The 25,544-nt window shown below is 46.1% G+C and overlaps 1 protein-coding gene across 1 annotated transcript; it reads right to left on the bottom strand.

The window, feature by feature from the left end:
- Window positions 1–5,269: 5,269 nt before the first annotated feature.
- On the bottom strand, window positions 5,270–23,359 carry LOC310777322 (sodium- and chloride-dependent GABA transporter 2-like). The gene is made up of 12 exons (XM_083637650.1): window positions 23,245–23,359; window positions 16,131–16,218; window positions 15,875–16,007; window positions 15,128–15,262; window positions 13,684–13,787; window positions 13,397–13,521; window positions 11,911–12,023; window positions 11,680–11,817; window positions 6,532–6,634; window positions 6,307–6,407; window positions 5,895–6,065; window positions 5,270–5,692 (listed from the first exon to the last, which is right to left on the bottom strand). The coding sequence occupies exons 1-12, from the start codon at window positions 23,342–23,344 to the stop codon at window positions 5,558–5,560; spliced, it is 1,446 nt and encodes a 481-aa protein (XP_083493776.1). The 5' UTR covers window positions 23,345–23,359; the 3' UTR covers window positions 5,270–5,557.
- Window positions 23,360–25,544: the final 2,185 nt, after the last annotated feature.

Here is a 25,544-nt window from a genome sequence, read left to right as displayed (position 1 = left end):
GAAGTATGTGGGCAGTGACGATTACACCGTTTGAAACGGACGCCCTTATTTACGGATGAAAATGGAGTATAATTGGGCCTTTACCCCCCCTACCTACGCTCCTCTGCTAACCGGCTGTTAGCTCCATCTGGCTAGCCGGCTAGCTAACGTCTGATGAGCTGCCCTCGGCTCTGTCCCTACTTTCTCCGCTCGTATTTCTCACCCCGACTATTTCCCTCTGCTCATTCGGACTACCACTACCCTTACCTCACTCACTGGACCCTCCGGACACCACTCTCCCTGGCCTCATTCATCACAAACGCACCTGTACCGTGAGTAGCACCGTAACGCTTGCCCTGTGCTAACGTTAATCTCACCCCACTTTCCCACCCCTCCGCTGCCATTATGGGTCCCGCATTCAACTTTCTCATGTTCCTATTCTCCCTACCCCCTGTTTTACTCCATGCCACTCCCTACCTGTTTTTCCCTCAGCCCAGCTTCCCCCCTCATATCCACTACTCTTCCCATGAACTCCTGCTTCTTAATAACAACTACAGGCTCCACCATGATGCACTCATCCCCACTCGCTCTGCTGGCATCCTCCGCCGCCGCTGCTATCTCCACCGCAGCCCCAGACACCCCCGCCATCCTCATTCCTCCACTATCTCCAACATCCATCCGGTCTCCTACATCCATACAATTAGCTCCCACCGTCCCCCCTCCACTGTAACATCCCGCACTGTCAACCTCGACAACCTCCGACCTTTCCTGTTTGCCCCCATTACTCCACCCTCCCATCCAACCACTTTTGCCCTCCTCAACACCCGATCACTCAACAATAAAGCCCCCCTCCTGCATGAACTAGTACTGGACAACTCACTTGATTTTCTCCTCCTCACTGAAACCTGGCAACAACCTGATGACTTCTTCTCCCTCAACCAATCATCCCCCCCTGGCTTTAATTACATTTCTAAACCCCGTCCCTCCCGCCGTGGAGGTGGCCTTGCAGTAATATTCAACCAGAACTTTCGGACTTCAGAACTCATCCTCCCCACTGTCTCCTCATTTGAATCACTTGCCTTCAAAACCTGCTTCTCACTGACTGTTATTCTCATCTACCGGCCCCCCAAACCAAACCCATCTTTTTTATCTGATCTGTCTGAACTTCTCACAATTGCCTCATCCCTCTCCTCCCGTCTACTGCTCCTCGGCGACTTCAACATTCACATCGACTCACCAACCTCCAAGTTCACCTCTGAATTCACCACCTTACTGGACAACTTCAACCTCACCCAGCACGTCACTTTCCCCACCCATGTCAAAGGCCACATCCTCGATCTCGTCTGCTCCCTCAATCTACCAGTCCACAACATCCATCCGTCCCCATTCCCTCTGTCAGACCATAGCATCATCCAGTTCACTGTCCCATCCCCAACCCCACGTCCACAGATCCTCAGGCAAATCACCTTCCGGAAAATAAAATCCATTGACCCCCTCCAACTCTCCGATCTGATCTCCAACACTCTCCCCCAGGAACCTCCCCCCACCTCACCTGATGATCTCACAAACAACCTCAACAACACACTATCTGCTTCCCTCAACCTGCTGGCCCCTCTCAAAACAAAAACCGTCTCCTTCACCACCTCTGCACCTTGGTTCACACCTCAACTCCGCACACTCAAACAGACCGGCCGCCAATTGGAAAGACTTATCATGAAAACACCACTCACCGTTCACCTCGAAGCCTACAAACTCCACCTCTCAACTTACAAAGATGCCCTCACTGCCGCCAAGTCTGTCTATTTTTCCTCCATCATCAACGATCCCAGCCGTAATCCCAAAACCCTCTTTTCCACCGTCAACAGCCTCCTCAAGCCCCGCACCGACGCCTTCCCTACCTCCTCATCTGAACAATGCACTGCTTTCCTTCACTTCTTTGCTGACAAAATCACCACCATCTACCAATCACTGTCCCCTCTGTCCCCCCCAGCTGCCCCTACCCCTGCTTCTCTCCTCTCCATCCCGCTTGCCTTTCCTAGCCTCCCCCCCCACCGCCGTCTTTCCCGGTTCACCCCTGTCACTGCCTCCACCGTCTCCAAACTCATCAGCTCATCCAAACCCACTACCTGCTCCCTTGACCCCCTCCCCACCCCCCTTTTGAAATCATGCCTTCCTGTCATCTGCCCCTACCTCACAAACCTCTTCAACTCCTCACTCTCCCATGGCACTGTCCCCTCTGCTTTCAAAACTGCTGCCGTCACTCCCATCCTCAAGAAACCTGGTCTTGACCCATCCTGCCTCAATCACTACCGGCCTATCTCCAACCTCCCCTTCCTCTCAAAAACCCTGGAACGCATAGTAGCCACCCAACTTCAACACCACCTGCACTCCAATGACCTATTCGAACCCCTCCAATCTGGTTTCCGCCCCCTCCACAGCACTGAAACAGCACTCCTTAAAGTCTTCAACGACCTCCTCACCTCTGCCGACTCCGGATCCCTCACCATCCTCATCCTCCTCGACCTGAGTGCAGCCTTCGATACCGTGAACCATAACATCCTGCTCTCCAGATTGGAAGATCTCGGTATCGAAGGTACTGCACTCAGGTGGATTCACTCCTACCTCTCCAACCGTTCTCAGTTCATTTCCCTACACAACCACTCCTCTGCTCCCTCTATAGTTTCACACGGTGTCCCCCAAGGTTCTGTACTCGGTCCATTTCTGTTCATCACTTACATCCTCCCCCTCGGTCAGATCCTCCGTCACTTCAACCTGGACTTTCACTGTTATGCCGACGACACTCAGATCTACCTCAGCACCACCTCCCCCCACAACCCACCCCTCTCCCACATCAACTCCTGCCTGTCTGCCATTAAATCCTGGATGCAAGAAAACTTTCTACAACCTAACAGCAATAAAACAGAACTTCTCCTCATCGGCTCCAAGTCCACTCTCTCCAAAACCAACAACCCCACCCTCACCATCGACAACACCACTGTTTCCCCTTCCTCCCAGGCACGCAATCTTGGTGTCATCATTGACCCCACCCTTTCCCTTGAACCCCACATCCGTCAAACTGTCAAATCCTCCTTCTACCACCTCCGTAACATTGCCAAAATTCGCCCCTCCCTCTCACACTCCACTGCTGAAACTCTCATTCACGCCTTCATCTCCTCCCGCCTGGATTACTGCAACTCACTCCTCCACGGCATCAACTCCACCCTCATCAATAGACTCCAACTGGTTCAGAATGCAGCAGCTCGACTCCTCACCCACACCAAATCCTGGCACCACATCACCCCTGTCCTCAAAGAACTCCACTGGCTTCCCATCCCCTACCGCATCAACTACAAAATCCTGGTCATCACTTACAAAGCCCTTCATAAACTGGCCCCCCCTTACCTCACAGACCTCCTCTCCCCCTACCAACCCTCCCGGTCCCTCAGATCCTCCTCAGCCGACCTCCTTTCCACCCCCAAGTCCAAACTCCGCAGCTTTGGGGACAGAGCTTTCTCTCGGGCAGCTCCCAGACTCTGGAACGCCCTCCCCCAAGAAATCAGAACATCAGAGTCCCTCACAGTCTTCCACTCCCGCCTCAAAACCCATCTCTTTTCCACCGCCTTCCCTTAGTCCCTCTGCTCCCTCCCCCCATCCTTGCTTGTGTGCTGTCTCTGTCTACTGTCTTGTCCCACCACTATCGCCCCCCCCCCCCACATAGTACTCAATGTTTAGTGTCATCTCTGTCGTTATATGTTCACTAACGTCTCCCCCCGCCCCCCCCCAGTGTTTAGTTTTGTTTAGCCTATTGTAAAGCGTCTTTGAGCCCTGGAAAAGCGCTATATAAGTCCCATCTATTATTATTATTTATTATTACTGTGCATGTGGTATTTGTATGAGCTTTTTTCTCTTTTTTACTTTTTTGCTTTACATTTGATAGCCAACAAGGCACATGTTTCCGAACAATAAAATGATTTATACAATGTTCATGCATGTCACTTTCATTTATTTTATGGTCAGGGTTCCTACGCAAGTATGAAAAAGTATGGACTTTGATTTTAGTATTTTCCAGGTCTGGAAAAGTATTGAAAAAGGAAAAGAGTATGGAAAAATATTTGTTTACGGACTATAGACTATTGTGACTATCTGACTATATATAATACAATTCTGAATTTAGACTAAATAAATTAATACAAGCAAGTGCTTTATCATGCCATCAGAATGTAACATACAGTACATGTTAACAGATGGATTTTAAAACCATTTAAATTAGTTACATAATAAACATCTAGCTGTATTCCCAACCTAGGTCTCACTCCCGAGCAGTCAAAATACGATTTGTCACGCCCCCTCTGGGTCATTATTGCTGACGCAAAAGGTAATTATGCTGAAGGACTGTCTGGAGGTCGCCTCGCTGTGACCCCCCGTGGTCTTGACATAACAGTCTGAGGTTTAAGTAGGTCAAAGTTGCACTAGGGAGAAGGGGAGTGGCGGATCCGTTCAAGACCTGGTTCGAATCCCGACCCAAACCATAACCTAACCCCAACCAAGTTGCTTTGTTGCCTAAACCTAACCGTTCTTTTACCTAAACCTAGGGCTGGGCAATAACTCAATATTATATTGTTTATCATCTTTAAGTGGAATCATATTGTGATGATATGAAGATATTTTAATATCATTGACACAATTCTGATGTCTAAATTGATGATGAAAAGCAAATTTTCTATATCGCCCAGCCCTACATCTCACATGTGGCTTTGACTTACAACTGGACATTTAGCCCACTTGTAGAAAATACAGACATATACAGTAGATATTCATATATGTATATATATACAGTAGGTATTCATATAGGTATACAGTAGGTATTGTGTCACTGTTCAGCCTAAAAATACAGATATGATTATTCTTCCATGATATTATTGTCCATAAGTGGGTTGTAGCTCACCCAGATAAACATATGGATGTGGTGCAGAAGGTTGTTGGTTCAGTCCCTGCATCAGGCTCTGGCTTCAGAAATGTTTACATGATAAGCTGCTGGCTGTAAGATGCCAGCAGTGATGCTTCTTTATCATCAGTAGTTTGAACACTGATAGAAATAAGCTGATGAAGGAGACAGAGTCTTGTTAATTCTGCATCAGGGTATAAACACAGAATCATTTGTATTGCCAATTCAGTTTACACATACAAGTCATTTACTTTGGTATTTTTGTGCATAACATCAAAGATAAATTAAGAGTAAAAGTAAGGAGCAAGCACTGCAAGTCAAGAAAGCGTAAAATATAAGATACAAATATATAAAAAAAAAACATTTACACTATATAAGAATATGTAAAATATTTGTGTGTTATTTTATTTAACACCGAGTGTAGTTCTGGAGGTTGCAAAGAAAAAAAAAGTCAGAAGGGATAGACTCTCCTAGTCTCTCTGCCACGAAGAAAATTCTGTAGGAAAAGTTGGGGGGAGGGTATGTTGAAATGTCCAGTGTTACCAGTCTCTGTCTGTCGCTGACAAGTGGATTAGCATTGAAACCAAAGACAATGTTAAAAAAAAACATCATAATCAGTTCAACAAAAGACTCCTAAGATGTTCTGATGGGCTCAGGTAACTTTTCTATTAACTGGTGATGAAGCAGCTCTGCTCCTCCCACATGCTGCAGCTCCGCCTCTCTGCTCAGTGAGTGGTCAAGGTTGGGCTGACACAAACGATGGAAGCGCTAACAGATGGAGAGAGAAAACATCACTCAACATTCAACAAAACATACAAATATTCCAAGTCCTGTGTATGAACGTTTTGGTGAGTAGATGATGACAGAAATGTCATGTTGGGGTGAACTGTTCCTTTAAATGTAGATATGTACAGTATGTATGTCTGTCTGACCTCACAAAACTTTCAACACAGTTACACAGTTGTCCCACCTGACTGAGGGTCCCAGTCTCAGTACCGAGCTTCATCACTGCCCACCCTGGTACGAGCAGAATAGAGGAGAGGGACATTAGCCAGCCCAGCACGTACACCCAGTCTGGGTACACGTACCACCGGTTGAAGGTCAGAGGCTGGTACTCAATTAAGGAACATATGAAAGATCCCTGAGGAAACAGTGAAGAACAGTGCGGGATGTGAGAGAGACTGAAACATGGCTTTGTAAATGGTTGAAAAATGCTAGGAGATCGCTTCACCTTCGGGTGTATATCATGGAAGGACAAATGGCTGTGAAATATCCACGATCTTTCATGGTGTTGTGACAGAAGCACTACCATCATGTATGTGTGGACAGTTCACTACGGTTTATCTCTGTATTGTGATCCTGACAATGAAAGCCCAACTCACCAGCGAGACCAGGGGTGTGAGCCAAAGCCAGCAGAGTTTAAAATATGGGCTGGGACGCACGCCTGTCATGTCCTCTATGATGCCATACAAACGCTCCGCGCCTTGTTAGGAGAGAGAGAGGGGGGGGGGGGGGGGGGTTATACGAGGAGATGACATTTTACATATCACTTTTCAACTTTTCAAGAGAACGTGTGAATGCCATTTTTAAAAGTGAAGAATACCCACCAAATATCCAGCCCAATGCCAAGGTTTCAAACACGCAGAGAAAGAGGATGCAGGCTCCATTACAGGCATAGTAGTCTAACAGCTGGAACACGTACATTCCTCCCTGGGGGCAAGAGAAGAGAGGTATCATAATATATATATATACAGATATATATATATATATATATATATATATTAGTTATATATATATATATATATATATTAGGGCTGGGTTAAAAAAAATCGATATATCAATATTGAATCGATATTCGTGAAGGAACAAGTATCGATACATGAATCCCAGTATCGATCTTTTAAAATGCATTTTACATTTTTTTTATTTTTTTTATAAACATAGGCTATAATATTATATGCTGTGTGTGGTAGTTAAAACATAGTTTCAAGTTGACGTTTATTTATGTTTATAGTTGAAACAAAAACATAAATACTGTAGGCTACATATGCATTGTGCATGCACCATGTACAGACCTCAAATCTGTTTGCACTATAATGTTTGTGAACTGGAAATGTTCATGAGCTGTATTTAATTAAAATTTATTTTATTTACAAAGCATTTATACTTTATGAAACACTGTTTACAACATGCTGCTGTTCAATGATTCTGTTGTATAGTGGAAATCTAAATTTGTTTGGCTTCTCACAGAAGACTGTAAAGAAAGAGACAGAAGACTGTAAAGAAAGATAAGATGTTGAAGTGAGGTCTCTAGACCATATTTCAAGCTGAAGGCCATTCGTGCATAATCTAATCCGATCACCCCCTGACGTCAGTCAAGTTCTAGTATGACGTGGTCAGTCAAAGTCTTAGTATGACGTCTGTAATGACGTCAGATATGACGTCAGTTAATTCTCATATATATAGCAAGGGTTCTACGTCACCTCTCTCTCTCTGGCCGATCATAGCAGCAGCAGCTTCACGGCAGTCCATCTCCCCTGAGCCGTCCTCCGAAGCGTTGTTTTGCCCAGAGCAGTCCATGGACAGACCACAGCTTAAACAACGATACCCTGTTCCGGATCAGCCACGGAGCGTATTTGCCCGAGACGCCTGACGACACCGGCGAAGCGGCCGTGCCACAGGCCGCCGACGTATGCCACGACGAGAAGGCACGGGGCGCGCCACTGCGACGGGCCGCGCCACAGCTAGCAGCCATCCTGTCCCGGGTGTTCAGCTGCGTCCGCACCCAGGCTCCTCCAAGCAGGCATCACAGGCCGTTCCATTCCACGTCGCTTGTGGTCAGTTGCACGGCAGGCGCGGATCCCTCTCACTGGGCAGTTAAGTCTTTACTTTAACCGTAAATAAACGGGAGGTTGCGTGAGTAAAAGATGTCACGTCGCTGCCTGATGACGGTGACGTTATCACCGCACATTGTATATTTCATCCATAATTCTGTCAGCATGTTGTTGAGATCATCAAAAAAAAAAAAAAAAAAAACTTGGCTCATGGAGCACGTCTGGGCATCAGTTTGAGTGTCATAACCTTAAGACCGAAGTCAGACGGCCCAGGGGATGTTGACAGATCATCATCATTTTTCTTAACAGCAAAGCTTGAAACGTTTGCATTGAGGCCGTGTTGTTCATCACCACTCTGACAGTAACAGCGTCTTCGTTTACATTCACGCTGGCTGTCTCATTTCACGTTTTTCCGCGTCAAGCTACCCAGTCCTAACTCACCACTTCCTGTTAACGAATTTCAAGGTAAAACGCCTCTGGCGTTCCTGTTGACCATAAATAATACCAAAAGCTAAAACAGTTAATACAGTGACATGCTAGTCATGTAACAAGAGGCTGCGAAACCCACCGCTATATAACCATATAACCAACCATAACATATCACTGCGAGTTGCAAACTAGCAGTATATGGTGCATTTGCAAGGGGGTGAAACTATTTTATTCGTTGTTAACCAGCTTCTTTATATCTCATGCATTAAGCATTTCATTTCAGCTCTAGGGTTGTGCCAGAATGAACAGTTTGCCCCATGGATCTCTTGGTCTGCCCAGAGCGTCCGAGACGATATGGCACTCCCGCATCAGTGCCGCAGGCCGGGTCCCGTCAACCACCGTGAATCTGCCCAGACTTCCCCATGGTCTGGCCTCGGCTGCGCCAGCAAGGCTATGAGCAGTCCGTAGCAAACAGGTGTTTGTTGGGAAAAAAGATGGTCGCTATCTGATGACATCATCACCGGCCGTCACCGTATCTTTTTCATGCAATAGCTACTAATAATGCTTGCATTCCCATGAATTATTGGCATGTAATCTTGAAATAATTTGTCCTTGAAAGGGTAAAAAAAAAAAAAAAAAAAAAGTGTTGAAGCTACTATTATAAGAATCTCGCATCGGGTGAATCATGTCTGCCTCTCCACCTAGCGATCCTGTCCATGTGTCATATTTATTTTCAGCTCATCAATCTCATCATGTGATGACTGCTCCGGATTCGGATTCTGGACTCCTCATCGCACAATTCGGTTCACCAGACAAACCACTAAGTAATCCAAGTCCAGCGCCAAGTCAAGTCATTAAGTCACCCAGGCCACAAGTCATCCAAGTCCAGCGCCAAGTCGGGAAGTCACTAAGTCACCGAGGCCAAGCTGGGAACCCCTAAGCCACTAAGTCACCAACCCCTAAGCCATCCCCTAAGCCACCAAGTCACCAACCCCTAAGTCATCCCCTAAGCCACTAAGTCACCAACCCCTAAGTCATCCCCTAAGCCACTAAGTCACCAACCCCTAAGCCATCCACTAAGCCACCAAGTCACCAACCCCTAAGTCATCCCCTAAGCCACTAAGTCACCAACCCCTAAGCCATCCCCTAAGCAGTCAGGGTCAGTCAGAGGGCCAAGTCGTGCGGCGCGCAAGGCCCGACCGAGCTGGGAAGCGCCAGCCGCAACGCAAGTAGGGGGATCAAGATCGAAGGCCCGACCGAGTTGGGAAGCGCCAGCCGCAAGTAGCCATAAGTCGTTAAAAGGTCGAAGGCCAGAAAAGTACAATCAATTACTAATGTACCAAGATCGAAGGCCCGACCGAGTTGGGAGCGCCAGCCGCAAATAGCTGTAAGTCGCTAAAAGGTCGAAGGCCAGAAAAGTTAAATCAACTACCGGTGCCCGTAGATCTCAATTAACCTCCGGTAATCAGATCTTCCTTTTGGGGGATCTCCTAGCCTATGCAGATGCCCTCCTCTTGCCTCAAGAGCAGCGCCACTGGCTAATGGAGTCATGCGCCAAAGTATTTGCCATGCATGCCGATTGCTAAATAAAGTTCGTTAAATCCTACCAACTGGCCTCTCATGATTGAAGTGAGGTCTCTAGACCATATTTCAAGCTGAAGGCCATTCGTGCATAATCTAATCCGATCACCCCCTGACGTCAGTCAAGTTCTAGTATGACGTGGTCAGTCAAAGTCTTAGTATGACGTCTGTAATGACGTCAGATATGACGTCAGTTAATTCTCATATATATAGCAAGGGTTCTACGTCACCTCTCTCTCTCTGGCCGATCATAGCAGCAGCAGCTTCACGGCAGTCCATCTCCCCTGAGCCGTCCTCCGAAGCGTTGTTTTGCCTCACCCACCTCCCCAGTCCGCCACCAACGAGTCGTGACTCCTGATCCCCCACTGGGGGGGGATCTCCTAGCCTATGCAGATGCCCTCCTCTTGCCTCAAGAGCAGCGCCACTGGCTAATGGAGTCATGCGCCAAAGTATTTGCCATGCATGCCGATTGCTAAATAAAGTTCGTTAAATCCTACCAACTGGCCTCTCATGATTGAATGACTATGTTGGTCATGTTTAAATAAAAAATAATTACATGATGTAACTGCTTGCTTTATGGTCAATTCTTAATGTAAATATTAATATTTTTTAATAATGCACCAGGTTAGAGGGTTCCTTGTACAATTTACAGCATTAGTTCTTTGAGAATCTCCCCCATTATCAAAGCAAAACTGGTATTGTAACTAAAATATCGATATCGAATCGTATCGTATCGGAAATCGTATCGACTTGGGACCTTGTGTATCGGAATCGTATCGTATCGGGAAGTCAGTGGCGATACCCAGCCCTAATATATATATATATATACCGTATATATATATATATATATATATACATACTGTATATATATGATATCTCTTATTGTGGATGTCAGCCACCGACATTGAGCTTAGCCTTCCAGTTTGAAGTTACTTTCACATGAGTTTGGTGCTCAGTCAGCAGCACTGCAGTAGCAGCCTCATTGACTGGATCGTGAGACTCCAATAGAGCTGAACAGTCACGTGACATCTTTTGCCCCGGAAGTGAGTTTCCCCATTCATTTTCTCCATAGACATTTTGAAAAATCCTTATATAACGAGTTATAACGCTGGAACTAAGTCAACCCGTGACCTACTGACTCGTGAGTGACCATAAAACTGTTCAGTTGTAACAAAAATAAAAAATAGCATTGGGGTTGTCGTTTTTTCCGATGTATTTCAGAAAATGTTTTCAGGTGAATGCAATAATAAAGTGTTTCATATTCACTCGTCATCCAGTGTGAGTAAATATCATCTCAATCCTGTGTTTCTATCATAAACTAATTACATGTATTATCTCTGCAGCCTGTGTGTGGAATGTCCTGTAGAAATGTAGCATTGGTAAATCTTTGTGAATGTATTCTTTGGGGGAGACTGTCAGAACTATGGAAGACAAATATCTTAGAAATGGTTGCCGCTACCTTCTTTTCAGCTGTGGCTGACAGACATGATCTCAGTTATACGTATGGAGAGACTCAGGTTCCAGAGGACAAATTCTTTAAGGAAATTCTTTGTTATTTGGGACCCGTTCCTGACCTATTTCGATCAGGCTAAAAGCGGTAATTGAGTTTCTTTTGGATCCTTTGCACAGTATTTTTTTTTTTTTATCGTTTTGTAAGCACATTTTCTATGACTGGTAGCACCATTTTGTAGCATTGTAATGTTGAATGTTTTTTCTTTTTCTTTTTCCTGTTCTTGTTTTATTTTCTTTATGTTCTGAAAAAGTAAAATAAAATATAAAGAAAAAGAAATGGTTGCCGCTTTGTTCGTTGAACTATACCTGTCTGTCTGAGTCTCATCAACTTCTCTTTCATTGGGACAAACTATGACACATCAAGGTACAACAATGACAAGAATAACACCAAATCCTGACCTGTGTGATCATGGGAAGCTGAAAGAGGAAGCAGGTGAGGCAGAAGAGGAGGAGAAAACGTTCTCGTCGTCCCGCCCTGCGCATCACTGAGGGGAACATGTCTGTGAGGGATGTCATCACCACCTCCATGCCAACAAACTGTACAGAAAACCGACAAGAAGAGAAGAACAACGGCATTTTCTTAATGAAACGTGGTCTTTCAGAAAGCATCGGTGCGTGTGGGCATCTTACTTGCGTATCCAGACCCAAGAGGATGATCATGATGAAGAAACAGATGGCCCACAGCTGAGGCAGGGGCATCATGGCTATAGCCTGTGGGTATGCAATGAACGCCAGGCCTGGACCTAGAAAACAAAACAGTGAGTTGGATGCTAGGCTGGTTGCCCTCTTCCCTTCAGCCTTTACCACGGTGGCTCAGTGGTAGAGCTGTCGCCTCACAGTCAGAAGGTCCTGAGTTCGATTCTCACCTGGGACACTGTGGGCGCTGTGGTTGTGTTCCCCCCCATATCTTCAGTGCCTACTGCCCAGGTGGGGTATCTCGTCATAAGGGCCTTTCTGGTTGTGCGGAGTTTGCATGTTCTCCCCGTGCTCCCCCAGGGGGTTCCTCCGTATATTACCCCCCCACTAAAAACATGCAGAAGATCAGATCGTCATCCGACCAGTGACGACAACATCCGAAGTTGGTCCCCGGGCGCTGTACGAGAAAGCGACCACTGCTCCTGGCCTGCCCCCCGGAGGAAAGGACATGCCTGGATGGGTTAAATGCAGAGGACACTTTTCACCGGCCACCGTCAGCATGAGTGTGTTGTGGCCGCATGCATGTGTTGTGGTGTTTGTGTGACAATAAAAGACGGGGCTTGTCCCGTTACGAGAGAGTTTTTTTTTTTTTTTTTACCATTGCCATTTAACAAATTAAGCAACAATAACTTGGTACCGCAAAGGTCAAATGTGACATCCGGGCAGTTTGATGTCGTGTAATAGTGGCTAAATCCAGACACTTGATGCAGTTTTAGCGCAACACTTTCAAAGCTCCCTGCCACAAAGCAAGTCACATGACATGCATATTCTTGAGGCTAATTATCAAATATAATAGAATTGATTATAATAATATATATATATAATATAATATATAATATAGAAAGAGAAAGTTGGGAAGCAGACTGGCTGTCTGTTGCACTCCGCAGTGAGCAATGCATTGTGTGTGTGTGTGTGTGTGTGTGTGTGTGTGTTGTTCCATAGTTTGGAAGTGAGCATCCAGCATTGGCTGCTGCTATATTAGCCTACAAAGATTTGTGCACTGTATTTGAAAAGTATCACCCTGATAGGGTGATTACACTGCATCTGTGTCAGCGTATTCCTGTGACTGCTCATAGCAGAAATGAATTCAAAATCACTGATTTTGAATTCATTTCTGCTATGAGCAGTCACAGGACTACACTTTTGCAACATACTTTTTTGCAATGTACTTTGTCACACTGACAGTGTGTGTCTATGGATCGTAATGTCGGTCGGTCTGTCACTCTGTTCACCACTTTTGTTCATGTGGGTCAAAGTGTGACCAGAGTTCAGATTTCCGCAAGGCCGCTTCCATTGTGGGGTTGTTATTTAGGGCTCTTTTTCTTGCTGATATATGATGCTTGCACAGCGGAAGACTGTATGACTTCAAGCTAGGTGGCATCATCCCAAACACCTTTATGTACGTGATTGCTTGTGTTACCTGACTCTGCCACTTCCTCTATGGGAACTCCCTGCTGATGCGCCATGAATCCCAGCACTGAGAAGACAGCAAACCCAGCTACCACACTGGTGACACTGTTCAGCAAACACAGCCACAGACAGTCTCTGCAAAACATTAAAAAAACATACTCTATGCATACAACTGACAATTATTTATTTTATTTTATTTACAAAGGAAAGGCTGAGCTACAGCACAGTGCCCCCTATAGAGCTGGTGGGCCTTGCTCAAGGACACAACTGACAAGACATACTTGGACAGAGACTTACTTATAGCAGTTGTTCTTGTAGGGGTTGTAGCTTCCCAGCACCACCAAGGTGCCCACACCCAAACTGTAGGAGAAGAAGATCTGAGCACCAGCCTCCATCCACACCTGTTCCAGCAGAGCAACAATGATGAGTTGCACAAGTAAAGCTGTAATATTATCATATTATATTATATTATGTCATGTTATATTTAGAGATGGGCCGATACCGATACTGGTATCGGGACTTGGCGCCGATACCGTAGTCAAGTACTCGTATCGGTATCGGGAGAACGTCCCGATACTCTGGCCCGAGTACTGTGTAATTTACAATTAATACAAAAACTCAGAGAGTTACAGAGAGAGTTACAGAGAGTGACTACTAAGCATTTATTTGACTGTTTACTATTATTTAAATGAAGTTATAATAACATTATAACTAAAGTTCGGGAACAAGGCCATGCCACAACTAACCACTCAGTCAATCATTCAATCAGGCAATCCCTTGCTCCGCCCGGATTCAATCATTCGCTCCACCTATATATACGCCCCAAACCAAGATCCTTTCTCTCGTCTCAAGACCAAACTCATCCCTCCCACCCAACCCCTTAATCTTCTATCTCAGCCTAGGAACCACCAGGGATAAGATGGAGCCATCAAGACCATGAAGATTCCATCGCCGAGGCAGTTCCCCCATCCAGAGTCTCACTCCCTGGTTCCTCGAGACATCTACTCATACTTCCTCCAAGTCATCCATTCATTCCTCATCCGCTCACCTCCTCATCCCTTCATCCCTCATCCCTTCATCCCTCATCCCTTCATCCCTCATCCCTTCATCCCTCATCCCATCCCCTCATCCCAATCCCATCACCCCCTCCCCCCATCCCTTCCCTCATCCCTCACCCCCTTATCCCTCATCCCTTCATCCCTCATCCCCTCATCCCATCCCCTCATCCCATCACCCCCTCCCCCCATCCCTTCATCCCCATTCTCCCTAACAAACTATCAATTATTTGTGGCTTGGTCATAGTTAGTGAACATACTGTTGTACTCAATTCTGTTTTGGGTTTTGGCTGTGCTGGTGTGTGCTGCTTAAAGAAGGTAAAGAAACTGTAAACAAATAAACAGTATCTTAAGAATCAGCAGTGTTATTATTTTCATTGTGGTAATTGAACATTACAGTATCATTAAAAGTACAAGGCATGACAATGAAACGAAATTGGGGGAAAAAAGGGGGTAAAATAAGTGGTTACTCAACAAAAACAAAAAGTACTCGTATCGGTACTCGGTATCGCCGAGTACCCAAAATTAAGTACTCGTACTCGTACTCGTACTCGTAAAAAATGGTATCGGCCCATCTCTAGTTATATTATATTATATTATATTATATTATATTATATTATATTATATTATATTAAATTATATTATATTATATACTAATATATTACACTGTAATAACCTACTCCTACCTGTGGGTCTGTGAGACGTGAGGGTTCAGGCAGAAGGTAGAACAGGACTCCTGTGACAGCCCCGGGCAGAGTGAGGCCACGGATCAGAAGGATCAATAACATTACGTAGGGAAAGGTGGCAGTGATATACACCACCTGGAAAAACACGTTAATTTTTAATTATTTTTTTATTTACAAATATAGTATATCACTTACATGCACTACTTTTACTCCCCCCAAAAATGCAATTGACACAATAAAATGTCAGCATTGTATGTTTGTATATCACGTACAATCTCAACGCAAATTTGAAACACAATATGTGCCTTTTACATTTCTAAAAGGTGGCGTTTTACGTTTCTGCAAACCTACAATTTCAATGTACACAATCTCAATGTAAATTTGAAACAAAGCGCCGGTTAATTTGAAAACCTCGCTGCCTTTCCAAAGTTAACTGCAAATAAAACAACTCTTAACAACTTTGGTTATGTTTAGGTAAGTAAAACAAAGTTAGGATTATGGTTTGGGGTTAGGGGATCGAACACGGCCTCTGATGTGAAAGGCAAGTGTTTACAGCCTCCATCCTCTCTGATCAAAACACCCTTACTGGCCACCACGCTATTTCAATAGCAGCATAACGTTAATATTCACAAATCTAGAAACATGCATGCAATGTATTTTTGTTTCAGAAATGTTGATATTCTGTATTCGTGGGTTGCATAAAAATACAATGCCGACAGAGTGAAAAATGTGCCTGTAGTAATATACCTTGCCTGTAGACTTCACCCCTTTCCAGATGCAAAAGTAACAGATGACCCACATAGCCACGAGGCACAGAAGCACCTCCCACCTGATGCTGCCCAGCTCCTCAATCCCTCCTGAGATAGAAAGCACTCGTCGTCTACATGGTGAAGAACAGATGGGTATAAAAGGTTAAAGTAAGACACCCCCCACCCCCCACACAACATGAAATAGTACATTTGGCCATGAAAAGGACCTGAACCAAGAGGCTGTATGGACATACTCCCAGAATTCGGTTGCAGCAGAGGTTGTGTTCGTCTGGTTGGTCCATTTGAAGGTGCCATTTAATGCTGAAAAGTCGACACAATCGTCTGATAGGGTAGAAAGAAAAAAAAACAATACGTTTCCATAATCGTTTGAAAAAATATATTGCCATACTGGGGACACTGAAATGCACCAGACAAGTTTTCAAATATCCATTCTAAATGTACTTGGTTTCATGCAGAGGAAATGTCTCTTCTAATGCTTTAAAGCTAGATGGCGGAAAAAGTTGTGGTGGAACCGTAAAAGAATGCAGAGAATTATTATTCATATTCATATTCACATATTTTTCTGTGATATGTGCATACCAAATGTTTGACGGGGAAGGGGGGGGGGGAGGTTCTCTTACTTTTTTCAGTAGGCTAGGCTATATAGGCTATTCCAGGCAGTTATGTTTATTCTGGGTAATATGGGCATGGGGTCATGAAGCCAGCTGTGTTTGTGGCATGTTGGATAATTTATAGGGAAATGTAAAACACTTTGAGGGGGTAGAATCTCATAGTTACAGGCTATTGATGCTGTAAAAATGGCAAATGTCATGCCAAGTTAAAGGGAGGTGAAGGGGTGGGGGGGAAATCGATAAAGCATAGTATCGTGATATTTTGTGGGCAATATATCGTATCGTATTGAATGCCAAGTATCGTGATATTTTATTATACAAAAACATTTACGTCAGGTTTTTATGACAGTGTTGTTCAGTCTGTCTGCTTGACAATCCCATTTTGCTCCAATAAAAATGATTGAAGTGAGATGAACAGACTGGAAACTTTATCTCATCATTTGCAGTTGAAAAAAGCGAATAAATCACAATATATCGCAATACTCAATATATCGCAATACTAGTGAGGTCTCCAGACCATAGTTCAAGCAGAAGGCCACTCACGCGTAATCCGATCTCAACGTGGTCAAAAAAATCCTAGTATGACGTCTGCTATGACGTCAAACATGACGTCAGTTAATCCTCATATATATAGCAAGGGTCCTACGTCACCTCTCTCTCTCTGGCCGACCATAGCAGCAGCAGCCCACGGCAGTCCATCTCCCTTGAAGCCGGCCCCGAAGCGTTGTTTTGCACCAGATCCGCAGACCGAATCAGCACCCACAAGCCTTCTCTACCCGTGGATATTCCCATTCCTGGCATGTCGAGTTCAGTCATCGGTCCCCTGTCCCGGACCGGCCACGGAGCGTACTTGCCTTCCGAGGTGCCTGACGAAGACGGCGGACCACAGGCTGCCAACATAGCCCCCCGCGCGCCACTGCGACGGCCCCGGTAGGAGAGCAGAAGACGAAGCGCCGCGCCGCGGACGCCCAAGAACGCGTGCGAGCGTGCCGGAGGGAGAGGCCGATCGGCGCGGACATGCGAGAGGCCGCGGGCGAAGACCAGTAGAGGCAGCCGCCCCCAGAGCCGGGAGCCGCTGGGGAAATGGAGGCCGCGGGGCCGCCGCGAGACGCCACGTACTTCCTGGTCGCACTGACCCCCAGGCCGCCGGGCAGATTCACGGTGATTGACGGGAACCGGCTTGGAGAAGCGCTGAAGCCGGAGCGCCGTGGCATCTCGGGCACTCTGGGCAGACCGAAAGGTCCATGGGGCGAACGGTTCATTCTGGCGGCAACAGCTGAAATGTAGTGCAATTTGCTTCCCTTCCAAATCCAGCGACGTAAAATAATCCATTCACGAAAAGAATAAGCACTCCCAGGAATTCATGGACGATAAAAGTTTAACGTTACATGCAGTCAAGCAGAAAGTCGCACTCGGCAGTAAAACTCGCATCCATGTTCCATCCTGTTCTTTCTGTCACGAAGACTATAATCCACCAGATCACATGACGTTTTTCATCAAGTCTTTAATCCACCGTCACACTTCAGGACATCCTCTTAATCCAAAACAGAGTGTGAAAAATAGCTGTCTCCCTCCTTGTTGTGGTGTTTGCGAAATGGAGGTTCACGGTAACCAGAGACCTTTTATCGTAAAGATGCGACAGCACACAGCCAATCCGCCATTTTGGAGACTAAGCTTCTGCCCCAGCAAGGAGCCGTATTTCAGGCCAAAATGGCCGCAGCGCCGTTTTCAAAAAGGCACTATATACTCTTGCCTTCTCATTCTCAATCAACCCCATGTGACTGATGGTGACTGATAAATTAAATTAGGAAGCTCCTGTGATGATGACAATGATAATTTCTTAACTTTAGCCGATCTGAGGGGGTTTATCTGAACAACAATCTTAAAAAAAAAAAAAAAAAAAAACTCCACTATCACCCCCCTTCCTGGAGCCCGACGACACCTTCATAATACCAGACTCGCTCTAGTCGTCTTGGACATGGACGAGGGGACGTTAGGTTTCATAGTGACACTGCGAAATACGAATCCGGTACATAAACGGACTCGATCCGGATCCCCTCCCTCCGATGGACCTGTGCAGGCGCTCCGTGCGGGCGGCTCTAGGAAGGGACCGCCCGAGCGGAATCCACGGACTGCCCCTGCCCGCCTCTCTCAAGAGCTACCTGCTCTACCAAGGACGGGGTTGACGACCACAGCACACCGAGCATACCCCGGAGGACCAGTCACCCGTGGACGCGAAAGGACCCATGAGGAAAGTATCAGTACTTCAGCATTTAAACGGGCAATCTACCAGTCCAGTAAAATCAATTCAATTTATTAAAAAAAAAAAAAAAAAAAAAAAAACTTTATTAGTCCCGCAAAGGCCAATTTAAGGCATGAATACTGCAAACAAGCTGTACTCTGTACACATCCAAGAACAATACAAAAAAAAAAAAACAAGACAATAAATACAATAAATGACACTGATAAAGCAAGATCCCTGATTACAGTGTATCCAACACCACAAAGGAATATAGGTGTCACATCAATACAAATTAATTTCAGTCAATACAATCCAAGTGCATATTAGACTTGTTCAAGGGTTCAAATCAAAAGGTCAAGGTACAGACCTAGTCTAGATAAACCGACCACTTCTCGTACTGTGGCTGTTCACCAGTCGAATGGCCTCTGGAACCAAACCAAACTTCCTCCTGCTTGTTTCGCAGGCAGGCTGTCTAAAGCGCTTTCCTGATGGCATTAAGTCAAAACAGACATGAAGGACATGCGTGGAGTCATTGATTACCTCGTGCGCTTGGCCTGCGATCTGACTATTCTACCCAGCGGGCATCTCAGCCTGCCTATCTCCGACGCCTAAGCGGAAATTGCTTCTGGCAAATGGCCAGCGGGAGTCACAATAACAATAATAATTATAATAATAATAATTACAACAATAATAATAATAACCACGCAAGGGGCCATTCTAACACCCCTGGCCCACGGAGCTTGTCTGAGCATCAGCTAGAATGAGTGTTACTGCATAACTTCGGACCGAAGCCAGAAGGCCCAGGGAATGCTGACGTCTTTCCGTGTTAAGCTACCCGGTCTTAATACACCACCTCCTGTTCTTAACGAATTTCAAAGTAAAATGCCTCTGGCATTTCTTCAGAAGCAGAATCAGAATGACTTAATGATCCCCGAGGGGAAATCGGGACAGGTTACAGTAGCTCGCTCACAGTACACACATAGCTTAAAATAAAATAAACAGTAGTAAATGCAACGCAAATGCAAAATACAAAACACGTCAGGTAAGTATACATTCCGTGTCAATTATCATTATTGCACCCGGGACTATATTAAGTCGGCTTGCCCTATACGCCACACGTGGCTCAGCCAGGCACAGTTAACCTATCGGCTGGCTCAGTCTCAGGGAGACTGAGCGTCTCCGAGGTGCTCTTTAAGGAAGGCATTAAATAGACTAATGGCCACAGGCAGGAATGATTTCCTGTGCCTCTCCGTACTGCATCTAGGTGGAATCAGTCTCTCACTGAACGTACTCCTGCGTTCGACTAGCACGCCGTGGAGTGGGCGCGAGTCATTGTTCACGATGGAGCGTAGCCTGGACAACGTTCTCTTCTCTGACACCGCAGCCAGAGAGCCCCGCTGCCCCAGCACACAATAGCATACAGGAAGGCACTAGCCCCCTTCTGCCCTTTCTCGTTCATGGCTCACTACGTCAAGCTCAGGCCTCGGACCGGCCCCTCGGCTCCCCTGCTCCTCATCGCACCCTGTCACCACACAACAAGATCCCGGTTCACCCTGCACCTCAAGCAGACGCTCCAGCAATGCAACCCCCGACGAAGGACTACTCCAGCCACTCCTTCAGGATCGGAGCGACCACCTCGGCCGCCGAGCAAGGAGTGCCCTCCGCCTCCCTCCAGCAAACGGGCCGCTGGCCCTCATCGGCACATCGTCATCGCCCGGAACAATTCCCCCTTCTGCCCCTTCTCGTCCATGGCTCACTACGTCAGGCTCAGGCCTCGGACCGGCCCCTCGGCCCCCCTGTTCCTCATCGCACCTTGTCACCACATGACAAGATCCTGGTTCACCCTGCACCTCAGGCAAACGCTCCAGCAACGCAACCTCCCGACAAAGAAATACTCCAGCCACTCCTTCAGGATCAGAGCGGCCACCTCGGCCGCCGAGCAAGGAGTGTCCTCCGCCTCCCTCCAGCAAATGGGCCGCTGGTCGTCATCGGCATTCTCCAGCTACATCCGCCCGGAGCAGGCGGCCATACTGGCGGCCCAAAGAACCCTCCTCCCTTAAATCGGTGAGCATGGCAACAAACAATGTCCCGGACTTCCGTGCCGATGAAGAAAATGTCTCGTTGGTGGTGGCTCCCCGAAAGCACGGCGCCAGCAAGGCGCAGTAAACTCCCCGGCTCATTTTTGGGGGGGAAAGAGAAAGAGAGAGCAAAAAAGTCAGGGTAGTCGCGCCAAGGCAGCCAAGTAGGCCAAGCCGGGAAGCGCCAAGCTAAACTCTAACGTACCAAGATCGAAGGCCCGACCGAGTTAGGAGCGCCGGCCGCAAATAGCCGTTAGCCGCTAAAAGGTCGAAGGCCGGAAAAGTACAATCGCGAAGCGCCAAGGCGGCCAGGTAGGCTAAGCTGGGAAGCGCTATCGCGAGGTGCCCGACCGAGTTGGGAGCGCCAGCCGCAAATAGCTGTAAGTCGCTAAAAAGGTCGAAGGCAGGAAAAGTACAATCGTGAAGCGCCAAGGCGGCCAGGTAGGCTAAGCTGGGAAGCGCTATCACGTGCCCGACCGAGTTGGGAGCGCCAGCCGCAAATAGCTGTAAGTCGCTAAAAAGGTCGAAGGCAGGAAAAGTACAATCGTGAAGCGCCAAGGCGGCCAGGTAGGCTAAGCTGGGAAGCGCTATCACGAGGTGCCCGACCGAGTTGGGAGCGCCAGCCGCAAATAGCTGTAAGTCGCTAAAAAGGTCGAAGGCAGGAAAAGCAAGATCGAAGGCCCGACCGAGTTGGGAGCGCCAGCCGCAAATAGCTGTAAGCCGCTAAAAAGGTCGAAGGCCGGAATAGTGCAATCAACTACTGGCGCCTGCAGATCTCAATTAACCTCCGGTAATCAGATCTTCCTTTTGGGGGATCTCCTAGCCCATGCAGGCGCCCTCCTCTGCCTCAAGAGCAGCGCCACTGGCCAATGGAGTCAAGCGCCAAAGCATTTGCCATGCACGCCGATTGCTAAATAAAGTTTGTCTAATCCTACCAACTGGCCTCTCCTGATTGAAGTGAGGTCTCCAGACCATAGTTCAAGCAGAAGGCCACTCACGCGTAATCCGATCTCAACGTGGTCAAAAAAATCCTAGTATGACGTCTGCTATGACGTCAAACATGACGTCAGTTAATCCTCATATATATAGCAAGGGTCCTACGTCACCTCTCTCTCTCTGGCCGACCATAGCAGCAGCAGCCCACGGCAGTCCATCTCCCTTGAAGCCGGCCCCGAAGCGTTGTTTTGCCCCACCCACCTCCCCAGTCCACCACCAACGAGTCTTGACTCCTGATCCCCCACGGGGGGGGGGATCTCCTAGCCCATGCAGGCGCCCTCCTCTGCCTCAAGAGCAGCGCCACTGGCCAATGGAGTCAAGCGCCGCAGGCGCCCTCCTCTGCCTCAAGAGCAGCGCCACTGGCCAATGGAGTCAAGCGCCAAAGCATTTGCCATGCACGCCGATTGCTAAATAAAGTTTGTCTAATCCTACCAACTGGCCTCTCCTGATTGAAGCATATCGCAATGTCGGATCGTGACTTAAGTATCGTGATAATATCGTATCATGGGGCATCAGTGATTCCCACCCGTAGGTGAAACCCTAAACTGATTGTTTCCCCCCAGCTGTTAATCAAGGCTCCTGGTAATTCTATGACACACATCCAGCTATGATGTTATCTTCCTGGATTTTATGTGCATTTTATGTTTTAATTTCAGATTTCATTTTATTTACGCTATACTTCCTATTCTCTACACTCAAACAAAACATAGTATTCATCTCCCAAACAGTTGCCATTACATAAATTACAAAAGCTTGTGTTCCTCTGCAGACCTTTAGATCAGTGATTCCCAACCAGGGGTACGTGTACCCCTAGGGGTACTTCAGCAGCTTGCAAGGGGGTACTTGGAAAGATTGGGGATTACGATGTATTTCCAAAATGATAAAAACTGATTACTTTTTCCAATTGAAAAGTGTCAGAATTGTATTAAAGATGAGTAATTAAAATTATTTTAATAATGAGATGTGTTAGAGGTCATCTAAAAGTTTAATATAAGTTTAATATAACAAATTTAGGAGAATTATCGACATGAGGGGTACTATTGGCATGGTAAAACAGCTCAAGGGGTACATAACACAAACAAGGTTGGGAACCACTGCTTTAGATCTTCCTATTATTTAGGAATTCTATTATTCGAGACTCGAAGATTACAAATAGCCTGGCTGTACCTCCTGTTTTCACAAAGTCAATAATTTTCAAACTGACACCAACTAACAGTGGAAAAACATTCTGGAAATGATTACGTGTTTTTAGTGGCTATTCCACATTTATCTGTCGTCAACTCTGTAAAGCCAATTAGGTAAATACTGTTTGGATTATGATTTCCACAATATTTTAATAAGGGATGGTTATACTGTTTCGATTCCGTTTTCCACTTGAATAAGATACAATAAGAATAAGAAGACCAACACTTGACCTCACCTGTGTTCCAGAGGTTGTTGCAGCTGGCCCAGGGGAGCTGGGCGCTGAAGGAGAACACCAGGTAGAACAAGGCCCAGGCCAGAATAATAATGTAACACATGCAGGTGTACAGGAGAATCACCTGCCCACCATAGCCTATACCTGCAGGGCAAGACTTGGTACAGATTATACAGAAACTCAGAGTATAGCCAGCATCTTATCTTCAGTCTTCAAACAACACCAATTTTGGACCCATAGTGTGTGCTTTATTTCATTTACGATGTAAAGGAATAGCCTCCTTCCCTACTCGGTAATACCTTCTTTGAAGGGGTGTGCATAAGACTGACATGACACTGTCATAACTGTCATTGTATGTCAACTTTGTAAAATGTACTACCAATTCAACTTGTGTTGCCATTAGTACATTATTACTCTTAACCAAATAAAACCGTTTACTACTACTACTACTATAACCATGACATGACACCTGTCATGAACATGGAGGCTTTATGAATGTTTATGCCTGTTGTCATTAAGTGTCATTTGGTAAATTATGTCATTGTTAATGCAACATTTACATTGCTTGAGATGTGTTCGTTACTGTCAATGGTTCGTTATGACAACTTGACATTAACCAAGACAACATAAACATGACATAGCAGGCATTACGTTGTCATTAAGTTTAATTAGACTGTCAAATGAGTTTATAACGGTGTCATGACAAGTGTTTTCCTTGACCTCAACTACAGTGGCACAATGTTAACCTTTTATTAAGATGTCATTAAGTGTAATTACACTTAGCCTTGGTTAATGTCAAGTTGTCATAACAAAGATATTGACAGGTTACAGTATGTTGTCTTGGATGATGTCAAGTTGTCATACTGTAATGAAGACATTTTAAACAATGTCAACGTTGGATTAACAATGACATAATTTACCGAATGACACATAATGACAACAGTTATAGATATTCATAACGCCTCCTTCAAATTCATGACAGTGCCACGTCAGTCTTATGCGCTTATGTATCACTCTGGTGAGTATGCTTCTGCTCAGGAAACCTTCCTCTCAGTAATGTGATGTGTTCATGTTAAGGTTAAACCATAACTCACAAAGACAAGTTAGATGTATTTACCCTAGATTTGAAAGCTTCTGAAACACAAATGAAAATATTCTGCCTGCACATGATGTGCTGTTTAAATATTGTTTTTTTTTTTTACATCGGAATCTCTTCCATGGGTCACAGAGGCCATAGCTACTACTTAGTCAATATTTGACTTCATTTGACGTCATTCCAGTTCCATTATTGCATTTACCCACTCATCAGTATGGCTACCACAGTGACATAATAGAATTCAATCATGACTATTGAGACATTGGCCAACAACTAAATGCTACCAGCTACTCCTGCATGTCATGATTTGAAGATAAAACAGCAAAGTTGGTGAATCTTGGATTTACCAGATGAAGTTACTGCCCTGTTGGCTACTTTCCCCCCAGTCAACGGAACGCAACTTTGAAAAATATTACAGTGAAGTCGTGAGGTACCTTCTGCCAGTGGGCACAGCTTCCTCCAGCAGGTGATGCCGCCCTCCTGGGTGCACTGGCCTACGGCCGTCTCTAACAGGAACAGTGGAACACCGCACGTCACCACAAATACCAGGTACGGCACCAGGAATGCACCTAAATGTACAAAATCCACAAGAATTTGCATCACTACAAAGAGACAAAACATGCTTTATATGTTTTGGTAATAATGGCTGACCGGCAGACATACCTCCTCCGTTCTTGTAGCAGAGGTAAGGAAACCTCCACACATTGCCCAGGCCGACAACATTGCCTGCTACAGCCAGGAGAAACTCCACCTTACTGCCCCACTGTCCTCTCTCCTCCACCGTCTCTGCTGACCTGTCCTTCACTGAACATAGCTTCTTCAACATACCCAAAAGTGGTGTTCCTTTCCTCTTTCACTCCCCGTATGCAGGTTGTCCCAAAAGCTGTGTTCCTTTCCTCTTTCACTCCCTGTATGCAGGTTGTCCCAAAAGCTGTGTTCCTTTCCTCTTTCACTCCCTGTGTGCAGGTTCTCCAGTCTGCATGCTGGTGTCTCTCTACCTGGCTTAATTTTGAACCAACGATGTACTTATTGACTGAAAGTGTGTCGGTCAGGGGTGTGGTAAAGGGAGGGAAGACTAGGAGGCTAGTGGAGTGATAGGCAGGAAGCAAGAGCAGACCATGACATGACACCCCCCCCACCCCCCCCCCCCCTTCCCCCAAACACACACACACACACACACACACACACACACACACACAGGTGAAGA

This window comes from Poromitra crassiceps (assembly GCF_964638095.1).
Source record: "Poromitra crassiceps genome assembly, chromosome: 5".
In the NCBI taxonomy this organism is placed as follows: domain Eukaryota; kingdom Metazoa; phylum Chordata; class Actinopteri; order Beryciformes; family Melamphaidae; genus Poromitra; species Poromitra crassiceps.
Note: the sequence above shows the minus strand (reverse complement) of the source record. Positions and strands in the feature narration are given on the sequence as shown.